This window comes from Lissotriton vulgaris, chromosome 3_1, assembly GCF_964263255.1.
Source record: "Lissotriton vulgaris chromosome 3_1, aLisVul1.2, whole genome shotgun sequence".
Taxonomy (NCBI): Eukaryota; Metazoa; Chordata; class Amphibia; order Caudata; family Salamandridae; genus Lissotriton; species Lissotriton vulgaris.
This window is the reverse complement of record NC_141689.1, coordinates 1787853311-1787865340: the sequence shown is the minus strand read 5'-3', so window position 1 is coordinate 1787865340 and position 12030 is coordinate 1787853311. Positions and strand designations below refer to the sequence as shown.

General features: G+C 41.5%; 1 protein-coding gene across 2 annotated transcripts in view; it reads right to left on the bottom strand.

Moving 5' to 3' along the window:
* The window catches only part of PRDM5 (PR/SET domain 5), a 666844-nt gene that overhangs the window by 239512 nt on the left and 415302 nt on the right, over positions 1–12030 (bottom strand). For both annotated transcript variants that reach the window (XM_086962221.1, XM_086962220.1), the window contains one exon: positions 11126–11219. In XM_086962221.1, coding sequence (XP_086818347.1) covers positions 11126–11219 — 94 coding nt within the window. The remainder of the gene's footprint in view (positions 1–11125; positions 11220–12030) is intronic.

The following is a 12030-nucleotide window of genomic DNA, read 5'->3' as shown; positions in this document are numbered from 1 at the left end:
GACTGGAGGGCTGGAAAGAGAGTGAGTGAGGGAGAGAGAGGGGCAGCTGTACTGAAAGAGACCGCGAGGAGCAAGAGAGAGAGAGGGGCTGGGGAGAGAGAGGGGCTGGGGAGAGACAGTTTGGGCGGAGAGAGACAGTGAGGGGCTGACAAGAGAGGGGCTGGGGAGAGACAGTGGAGGCGCAGAGATACCATGAGAGGCAGGACAGAGAGGGGGTCTGGGGGAGACAGTAGGGGTAGGAGGAGAGAGAGGGGCTGGGGAGAGACAGTGGGGATGGCGAGACAGAGGGTTCGACGAGAAAATTGTCGAGATGTCACTGACAGACTTAGGGCGTAGACCGGGAGAGAGGGGGCTAAGGAAAGAGTGAGGGAGAGCCAGAGACGGTGAACAGGGCTCAGGACAGGAGCAAGGGCAGGATAAGGGCAGTGTAGGGTTAGAGAAGGGACAGGGAGCATGGGCAAGGTGCAGTAACAGAGAGCATGTCCGGGAGTCAGGAGTTGGGACAGGGAGCAGAGGCAGAAAGGCAGACATGTTGGGCAGAACAAGGGATAGGGGGGAGTGCAGCGATAGAGGACAGTGGTGAGCAGGGCAGGTACAGGTGCAGGGACCTTAGCCATGGATATGCAGTGAGTAGGGAGTGGGACAGAGGCAGGGCCTGTGGCACAGAACCGGACAGACAGGGGGTACCGGAAGCACGGAGTGAGAGCAGGGGAGGACAGAGAGCAGAAACAGGTGACAGAGTGCAGGGGGCGATAGCATGGGCATGGGGCAGTTAGAGGTCACCGGAAGCACCTCTCAAGCTGGTCCATTCTGAGCCTGTGCTGACTGAACCAGAGGTGGGCTGGACCACAATTTGCCTTTTCACTGGCCTCTGTGTGCTCTTCAGGGACACAGGCAGCTCTGGCTTCCCAGCTCTGGCCTCTCCACAGTGAGGCCTTGACTGTTTCATGGTGTCGTGTGGCCACTCAGGATGTTATGTATGGTTGTTTTGTGGTCTGTTTGTGTGACAATTTTATTGGTTGGTAGTCTGTGCCAATGCTTGTCTGTGGGTTTTTGGCTATTTGTGTGCCGATTTTATTGGCTGGTGGGCTGCTTTTTATTGTAAATTTTTCTGATAGTACCAAATATTGCCTGCTGCAAGCGCAAATAGCCAAGTAGTCTTCCATACCTTGAAAAACACCGTCCTACAACATGTCTAAGTTTTACTTATTTTGCAAATGTGGCCCACTTTTTTTGAGCTATTTCATTAGCCTGCCCTATATTTAATAACATAACAGGTCTAGTTGCAAAGCACAAGATTACCCGAAGGTGTCCTGGGGCTGAATAACAGATGTTTATTGTTACCCAACTCAAGGCTATTCATTATATCGACCTCAAATGGATGAAAGGATGAGTGGACCTGCTGGGATTTAAACCTGTGACCATGAGATCAAGCACAGGCCCCTGCAGTGGCTGCTTTAGTGCAGTGAGCCATCAGACACGGCTTATGGGGCTGCTTTTAATTTGGTGCCAGAGCCTCTTTTCTGTCCCATTCCGACAAGCATCAGTCTCCGCTTGCACGGCTTGTGCTTTTATTGTGTCACTGTTGTGGGTTGAGCTTTAGCCTTTTGTCTCACTGTGCTGCAGAAGGCAGTGCACAGGTAAAAAGGGAAAAAAAGTTGTTTCTTTCAGTGTTATTGTTTTTAAGCCACAGTATGGGGCCCATGGGCTCTGAAGAAATAGGCTTAACGTCAATAAAACTGGGCGGGGGAGGTCGCCCGAAAAGTGCGCAAGTTGCTTGGGGTTTAGTAGCTCACGACGATTTTCACTGACCAGAAGTAGCTCACACTACACAAAAGGTTGGAGACCCCTGGTCTAGCCCATGCTCCCCCAAAACCTCTAAGCAGTTCTTCCTGCACATTTTTATAAACATAGCCATAGAACTCATGTCACTTTGAGAAGTTTTTTTTCCCGAATGAACCCCAGTTGTGCTGTTCTTTATCAGCCATAAACCAACAAGATGTAGTAGGTGGAGATGTGTGTTAGGATTCAGGCTGACCCAGAGAGTCAGCCATCTCTGCTCCCTCCAGACTGGAATCAGAAATGATAAATTGAGAGCCTCATGCCAATTTAGAGTAAAAAAACGTTGAAATATATGCAGTCACATCTTCTCTCAACCTTAGCAAGCACTCTTACTTTGCAAAAGTTTCCAGCTCTCTCTAATCTTAATTCATGAATAGCGATTTCAGCTAAACGAAAACGGCAGCCTAGGCATTATGTAAGAACCATTGTGAGTTCTTGCTTTGGGTTGTATCTAGTCAATGAAGTGAAAGTGTAAGATTTCATAGAGTAATTACTGCATGGGGCCAGATTTAACACAACGCAGCAAGGATGTTGATGCGCTGTGTTGCATGAACTGACAGGAGCAGAAGTGTGCCACATCTACTAAGACATGGCACAGTTCAGCTCTCTCCCTGCACGGGAACACTTTTGGCAGTCATGCGCCAACCCAGGCCCTTTTGCGCCATAGTACAAGGGTGTCTGCATTGTGGATAGCATAGTTTTCACACAGAAAGATGTTCCTCCCTGTACATAAAATATCTTTTAAGGTGTTTTCCTCTTTGTATGAGTGCTGTTGAATGTGGCACGCATGCAAACAGCAAAAACAAGGAGAAATAAAAACATTGCCCCTCTTTTCACCTATCTCTGGGAGGTGCAGGATTTTGGTGTAAATCCCTGTCTACAAAACACGGGGTTTGTCTTCAAAACCCCTGGGTGGTTGCATTGGAACATCCAAGCACCACCTATGGAGCGCTCCCTTGAAACAATGTAATGCATGTCAGCGCATTGCGTTTCCATGCATTACTTTTAGATACAGTCCATGCAAATCACGATTTGTATTGAATTGTAAATCCCTCCAGTAGAATTTGCATTGGAACTGCATTAAAATAGCAACAAAAACCTTAGGCAAATTCTTTGGAAATATGCGACCCTGTTACTCAATCGTCAAAAACAACAAGGGAGCCCCTTGCTTTCTAGAATTATACAAAGTTTAGCATGCCCTTAAAAATGCCCTCCCCACCCACGTCTGTTAATACAAAATGTTATAGTTACATGCACAAAACCTGTTATATTCCATTGTTGAATGCTGCTTTCATGAGTTGGTGTACAATGAATAAACTTGGTGCCATGCACTTGGGGCTAAATTTGAGCTTTGCATTTGAAATATTGGGGAATATTATCAAGGGGGTTTATCTCCGCTTTTTTGGCTTTAAAAGCCAAGAAAGCGGAGATAAAATTATCAACCTATTACCTAGCTGTCGCTAACACCAGTTAGCGACAGCTAGTAGGAGATAGCAACCATCTTGGGCCCCACTTTGCATTTCAGTGATATTTATCACTAATGACATGCAAAGTGGGCGTGCCAAGATGTTAGCGACTGGAAACAGTCGCTAACATCGCTATCTCCTATTACCAACTTTAAAGCTAACACCTGCCCTGAGCAGTTCTTAGCCATGTTATCCAATGGGAGGTGGATAACATGGCTAAGAGCATTAGCTCGGTAATGCATGAATATCGCTGACTTTTCAGCGATATTCATGCATTGCGGCCGATTTTTATCGCATTTGCAATAAACCTTGGTAATACCAAGGTTTATCTGCGATAAAAAACGCCGCAGCTCAGCGGTAAATTTTTGTCTCTAACCAAGCAATAGCGATAATTATCGCTATTGCTTGGTAATATGCCCCATTGTGTTTACTGTGTGAGAAGGGATGGGGACATCAGATTGGACTTAAAGTGCATGTGAAAATAGTCGCTGGGTAAAATAAATGAAAATAAGAGGAAGTCTTGGATGGTGATGTACATTAGCCCCACTGATAGATTTCTCTTATATGATATTTGACTCCATTAGAAAATGGGTATCCACTGGTATGACAGACAGTCTGCAGTAGTGGATTTAGGGGCGGATTACAACCTTGTTAGGAAACTCTTCCGACCCAATCGGTTTAGGAATCGCTTCTGACAGAATCCGGTTCTGAGAGTCCGACCGACCGATTACGATGCTTCCATACATCGTTCGGTTGGACTCCCATTGACTTCAGTGGGAGCCTGTTTTTCAAACGAGAACACAGGCTTCCATTGAAAAAAGGGGTTGTTGGGGAAAACTATGCACCCTGTGACAGGCACCCCATGATGTCTGCCACACTGTGCATGGTGGTAAGGTAGGGTCCCATGGGTACCCCCACAGGCTCCAACCGGGGCCCTCTGCGTGAAGGGGGCCTGGTATGTGCCCCCACAGTCAGTTTCCAACAGCTGTTTCATGTCAGGCAGACTGTATAAGTACGGCTGTCCGAATTGGTCATCATAATCGCTCGTTCGGAAACAGTGTCCATAGAGCTGTACGATTCAGCTCCAAACGACTCAGGCTGTCCGAATGCAATTTGGAACCAATTCGGACAGCCTGAACAGTTTCCTTGCATTGTAATCAGTTGTTGGGAAATGTGTCTGATTCAGTCGGAAACATAGGTTCCAAATTGGATTCACCGAATCCGAATCCCGTTTGGGTCCTTTCTGGACGGCATCTTAATCGGCCCCTTAGTGTTAAAGTGAGGAGTAATGTGCCAAGACTAAACAAAACAGTGAGGCGAACTTCCACAAACCATCGCATTATGTGCCCTCACAAGTACTGTGGAAGTGCAGTAACAAACAGATATTAAAGAACTGAATTAACAGGTGGTGTAAGTGAATTCTCACCTTGAAAGATGGACAGTATTGCACATATTTTGTAGATGTGTTTCAGAAAAGGTTTCTCCTGAGGAAAAAATATTTTCCTCCGCAGATATAAAAGATGCTTCTTTCTGTAAACTGTTGCTCATGTGTCTAAGACACTCGACTGAGTTTAGTGGAGGGTTCCACATTAGACACGATAATTTGCGTAGAATTCCATGTGAGCTGTGGTGGATATTTTTGAAACCCTAACTATTAAAACATCTATTGGACAGATAGGCGGACTATAAGTAAGTTTTCCATACAGAAGAGGTAGATGGGAAAAGGTATGATGAGTAGGCCTGGGAGATGGTGTAATTTGTGTAATAGCAGGAACTTTTCGTTAAGCTTGTTAAGCAAAATTTACAAATGTAAGCCATTATGTCACTTTAGTAATGACATGCTGTTTTTAATTGCAAATGGTGCCATTCACTGAAAAAAATTACCGTGAACGCACAGTAACAACAGAACACACCAAAAAGTGATGCAAGGAAGTGTGAAATCACAGCTTTGCATTTTGCATAATTTCGCAACATTTTGTTCAGGTTTTGCATAATGACGCAAAAGCAAATTAAGCGAATCTCACACACTTCTAATGGTGAGGCATAGGACTGACAGCAGGATATACGTAAATTGCAGCAAGGATATACTTAAATTGTTTTCGTGGTCAAAAAAAAGCCAAACGCCAAAGCTAATCTGGGTAATAGTATGGGGAGATTATCTTTAATGGGTGCAGTTTTATTTGCATAGGTTCGTGAACAAAGATGAGATATCGGAAGATAGATTGTCTCATACTGGCATCTATTTTCATATTTAAGTCAGACTTATACACAGAACTAAGGGGCATATTATCAAGGGGGTTTATCTCCGCTTTTTTGGCTTTAAAAGCCAAGAAAGCGGAGATAAAATTATCTCCCTATTACCAAGCTGTCGCTAACACCAGTTAGTGACAGCTAAAAGGAGATAGCGACCATCTTGGGCCCCGCTTTGCATGTCAGTGATATTTATCACTAATGACATGCAAAGTGGGCGTGCCAAGATGTTAGAGACTGAAAACAGTCCCTAACATCGCTATCTCCTATTACCAACTTTTGGAGATATTCGCGCTAAGCGCGAATATCTCCAAAAGCTAACACCTGCCCTGAGCAGTTCTTAGCCATGTTATCCAATGGGAGGTGGATAACATGGCTAAGAGCATTTGCTCGATAATGCATGAATATCGCTGACTTTTCAGCGATATTCATGCATTGCGGCCGTTTTTTATCGCATTTGCGATAAACCTTGCTAATAGCAAGGTTTATCTGCGATAAAATTCGCCGATGTGCGGCGATAATTTTTGTCTCTAAACAAGTTAGAGACAAAAATTATCGCTAGTTGTTGGTAATATGCCCCTAACTTCCTTTACAAGTGGAAAAAAAATTAGCAAGTGCAATTTCTAAAAACATTTGCAAGATTACATCTGCAAAGAAATGACTGGCACAAGTATAAAGGTGTCACCTGGAAATGTTTTAAACATTCCAGATATGAGGAACTCTAGGCGCATTAACCATCTGGTGCAAAATGACTAATTTATTTCAGTGTGAGGCCCTAGATGTGTTTTTGCTGGGCAATGGATTTAGGTAAAGTTAGTGAATGTGATCCCATTATCTGGCTTCTGTGGCAATCTCATTGAGATAATATTTACTATATGTAAAAAGTGAAGCTTGGTCTCCTTAAGATATAAGTTGAAGCAAATGCATAGGTTTAGAAATGTGGTAAATACACGTGTGATGGTGAAAAGTGTTTCTTTGAAACAGTTTTTGTAATTGTTATTTTTATTATTGCAAAGAGTGCACAACAAAGGTTAAAAAAAATAGAAAAGCATCCTGATGATTAAATTCCTTAACTTCAAACAACATAATGACATCAGCATCTAACACCCTATAATAGATGGGTTCGATATCAAACCTGATTCAAGATAATTTTATCACAAAAGAGACCCCAGACTGCCTCAGATGTTCTTACTGCATTAGTTCTCATATGATAGAAAAAGGTGACCAGTTGCTTTTTACATTTCATCAACCATTACTAACCAACCCCCTTTTACGTTTTACTGTGTTTAGCAAACATGTCCTACCATGACTATAAAATGCAGCTCTGTGCAACTTCATGGGCTTGACACGGCGAATTCGGGAGTTCTACTACTGCAGTTTTAAGCTCAACTTAAGGAGGCTTCCAATTTCTAAACTAAGGTGCAAACTGTGAATAGGGCTTCAAATGAGGCAGCTCCAAAACATGTGATGCCTGGCCCCAATATGTAAAGCAACATAGCTAAAGTGGTAAAGGGAAGGGCTGCCTTAACCTTGTTCAGACTCTTTGGCGGTATAATACAAAAGACATGAGTAAAAATCTGAAAGTGTCTGAAGTTACTGTGACAGACAAAAATATAAGAAAGTGGGTCCAAGTGATAAATTAAATTGCGTACTATGCAAGTAGTCCTATATTAGTAATGCTCTGGCTCTGCAAAACACATTTCATAATCCTATGATCACAGGTGTTAGCCAGGTGTCCGCCTCTCTAATCTTTTCTGTGCCGAGATCTACAGCATTGTGGTAGAGATCTCCGCAAACATTGGTATACAAATCAGTAGTTTTTGTGGGAGAGAAAGGGTGATGTGGTAGGAAAATGGTGAATAATTACTACTGAATAGGACGGGTTTAGAGAAATATAATGATAGATTTTGGAGGGGCACGCAATAAAACATGCACACCTTTGAAAGAATAAGACAATTGTAATTCACAAAAAACATTTCTACAATTACTACAGTCTAAAGGTGTTAAAACAGTCTCAAATGTACTCCATTGCAAGCGTCAAGCAGGAAAATAAAAAAACCACCTGATACAATCTTTTGTTAAATAAATAAAATTAGTTCATCAACAAAGTAACCAGTTGACATGGCTTCATGTCTAATTTCTCCAAGTTTAAAAAAAAATAATCTATGTTGTGTTTTCTATTTAACATTTGCGATAAAAAGGAAAATGTACCTGAGACAGTGACAATTATAGTGATCACAATGCTACTAACGACAAATAAAGACTGCATGCTGACAATACATCACTTGTTATTACAAATCCAGAAATGTTTGAGTAACTTGAGACAAAATTTAAACTTTTGAAGGGTAAGATGGAATACGATAAACATTGTTGAGGAAGGATTATTAAACCTACCAAATTTGAAAGGCCAGCACAAAAAGAGAGGTGGATACCAAAGGAACAGGCCCATCAATAGGCAACTAGAGAGAGGTATACAAATATACCGCTTTCTAACTTCAGGGTTTTAGTTATTCCTCTCTGTCCCTGAAAATCGGATGTCAGTACAAGAAGCCTGTAAGGTAGACTGCTTTCTCCAAGTGTAACAAATTCTTCCACCAGTGATTGAAACGTGTGAGCTTCCAGTGGTCGTATCAGCATAATTCACTTCCAATGTTAAGTATACGTAAGTCAGCATTTTAGCAGACATTAGATTTTGGTAAAACGTCTGCTAAAATGCGTGGGCCTCCTTGTAAACATCGCGATGTGCAGATCAGCGATAATTTACATGCAGTACTGCCCAGTGACACCCACTTTGCATCTCATTAGAGATGCAAAGCGAGGCGTCGGGAAAACAGGTGCTAACATGCGCTAATGCATGTTAGCACCCACTTAGGGCAATAGTTTTATCTCCGCTTTTTTTTCTTTTAAAGCCAAAAAAGTAGAGATAAGGCCCTTGTTGATATGCCCCCAATTCCCTCGATAATTTATCATTTCTTAGTGGACAGGAAGTGTTCAACTTGTAATGGACTGAATTTTCACTAGTCCCAGATTTACCTCCACCCCTGATACTGGTAATTCCAGGGGTGTGGAATATGTGGCCCACTTAGTTAAAGGTTTATTCATGGCTTAATACCTCTGCACCCGTATGTGGCGATGCAAGCATAGAAATTAACTGTCCCTATACAAATAGAGAGCAATGAAATTATGGTTTGGTCACAAGGATAGGCCAGTTGGTACAAGGGGATACAATTTAGTATTTTCAAACAATAGTGAAAAAGGTTCATTGTGGGCATAATTTTGATTTGCTGCATATCTTACGGAAATTCTCTGTAATGCATCATTGTTGGGAGAGTGCTTAACCTGGCAACTGTGGAAGATATTATGCACAAGCCACCTCGTACTTTTTCATACCATGTCTCAAATAACTGTCACATCTAATCAATGACAACGGTGGATGGCGCTGACCTTGGCAGTTGCCAAGATTTGTATTTTGTGCCAGTGGCAAAAACCCACAATCCTGATGATTAGATGAATGACAGTCAGAGGAGCCTAAGGCAGCTGCAAGAGAAGGAGTCATTTTTAAATTTAACCCCTTTGATGCTTGTGATGGAACCATTCCGTCATCAGTCACGGTTGGGCTGTGCTGATGACGGAATGGTTCCGTCACAACCACACCCATTTAAATCGGGGCCAGCACAGGAGGAGAATTCCTTTAGCAGCGATGAGGTTAATGATCAGGTTACCTACTTCAAACTGGTGTGGGAGCCTTATGTTAGAGATAGACTACTTAATGATGAATCAGGGTAGCTGTTAGTGAAGGTATCTACTGATAAGATGTTCCGATGGTTAGTTGTCAAACTTTCAATACACATTGTTCTTTGAGAAGTTTGAATACTGTTTAGTGAAAAGGTCCTCATTATTATTGTCAAGTATCTATTATAAAGTAGAGTCCTGTGCAGTCAGGATAGGGAGTGATGTGAATCTAGAAAGCCTGGAAGAGGAATGTAAAAATCTGTGATCTGGTGCGAAGCGGCTGAGACTGTATAGAAGGACACTTCGTACCAGAGACAGAAATATAAGGGTCTTCTTGTACTGCATCCTGGATTGTACAGGGTGACTTTGTTATTAGGCATGGAAAATATGCATCATACTTAATGTGAGTATCTTTCACTGCAAAATGTTGATACATAATTTTTGGAAAAAAAAAAAAGTATATTCTTCAATCACATCCGACATTCCATCTTAATATATTTCTATATTCACCCAGTGAAAAATATCAATAACAGTTGTTCATCATGACTTGCATCCTTTAAACCATTATGCAGCAGTTTCTCTAATCTGCTGCTTTCAAGACACTGAACAGTTTGTGGAATAATTTCCTTATAAGTGATGTTCATCTCCAGGGCTCAGGCTGATAACCTCATACTGATTTTAAATTTAAGAATTGGGAATCTAGCATTTAAAGTACGGATCTCCTTTAGAGGTGTTTGGCATCCCCCCCTTCTATTACCACAGCCTACTGTAGAGGATTAGGAATGTGGTTTTCCTGATGGAATTATGATTTTGGACCCTATCACCAAGAACACCTTGCAAGGATGAAACGAGAAGAAATGTATTAACAGAGGCCTGACCCTTCAATAGTCATATGCACAGGTGTACTATGCAAACCATGTAAATGATGATGGTCATAGACATGAAAGCCCATATGCACTAACTCATTTTACCATAGACAGAAAATGGATAAAAGATTTTGATACATAAGGCCCAAATTTCTTAAATGCCCCCCCTGTGCTAGAAGTCAACTGTTAGCTAGTGTCAGACTTTGATTTAGTTATTTCTGAAGTTTATGTGTTACTCCTTTTCCTTTTTTCCTTCATTGTCTTCAGTGCATTTACATGTACAGCCTGTTTTTTTCATGGTTGCATTTCTGTTTGTTGATTATCCATTTCACATCATTTTTCCATGATCTGCAGATTGCGACTTTGTTTTACATGACGTTTATTTTTGTAGTCGTGTTGCATTGATCAAGACCCATTGTTTACTCTGGGTTTGTACGTAGCAAGTTCGTTCTCAGGAGTTTTCCCAGTACAAAATGGCGCTCAAGTTTTCAGTGCACCTCATAAAGCAGTGATAGTCCTTTTATCCATGGTCTATTTTATCACGTTTTTTATACGTTTCCCTTTACGCACCATCACTTATTTTCACAATGCGATGAGACGCAGGCACACGCTCATGAAAGTAAGTAAACTATCTGCACTTATTGAAACTTTTCATGCTCACCCGTTTAGACGGTTGTTTTGTCCTTATTGACCTAGATCTGACTAACATCTCTCCCACTGGTTATCCCTATAAAGCATCTGCGCTTGAAAGCAGCCAGCAGTTTGAAAGACGTGCCCCTTCCCACATCAATACAGTGCCTCGACTTCACCAGAATAAAAGGTCTAGAAATCCGTCCTCCTTATATAGTGCCATAAAATATTTTTGGGAACACAAGAACAATACCAGGATGAAATCTATATGTAAAAAACAAAAAAGGATTATTCCAAAAGTTACTTTCATCTTATATATATATATAAAGATTCTCCTACCTGTATGACTCCGGATGTGCACTCTCAGGGTTCCATTGCTTGCAAACTTTTGACCACAATATGGGCAAATCTTCTCCTTCTCCCCAGTGTGCGTCTGCAAGTAGAGAATGCGCGTGAGCAGGGATTTCAATTGATTAAAAGCAGCTGCAGATAACTGAAGACGGACTACGCTACATTGATCATATTTACGGTATTCGTTTTAATATGGAATCTATTATGTGATGTCTTTACTATTATTTCGAGAAACACGCAGTGTGGATTTGACATTTTGAAGTCACCTGGAGAATTTAAAGTATTCATCAAACATATCCTGCGACTTGCAAAACACTACAGATATATAATTTTTGCTGTCTTTCTGAAATGAAAGGCAAGATATTTTTTGCATTAGATTTGCAGAAGACCTGTGCATAATGGTATCATCAAATATCAGTCAGTTTTCATCAGATGTTTTCAATCAAATGATAGGAAACAGGCCACTGGCTTCTGACCTACTAAAAATGCCCTTGCTACATTTTATGCAAGATCATAAAAGAACCTTTCTATGGCACTGACCTTAATGATTATACCACTTTTTTCGAGTACAATTATTTACTCCTTTAGCATTATTTATCCTCCTAATCTGATATATTATACTTTTTGGCTTTTACCTAATATCTTGAACAAATCGATACCCAGCACGATTATAAGGTCTATGATGAAGACTAAAATGGTAGGACAGTAATTGACAGCAGGGAACATAAGTGCCAAAGTGGCTGCTACTAGTGGGAAGGGGTTTATTATCTAAGGGCTGTAAGGCTCAGAATCATGACTTTTTCCACAACAAAATTCAATTTAGGTGCTTAAATTAATCCTATGTATAGTCATAATTCCCAGGCCTCGATTCAAACACTCAAACACTTGGAGAC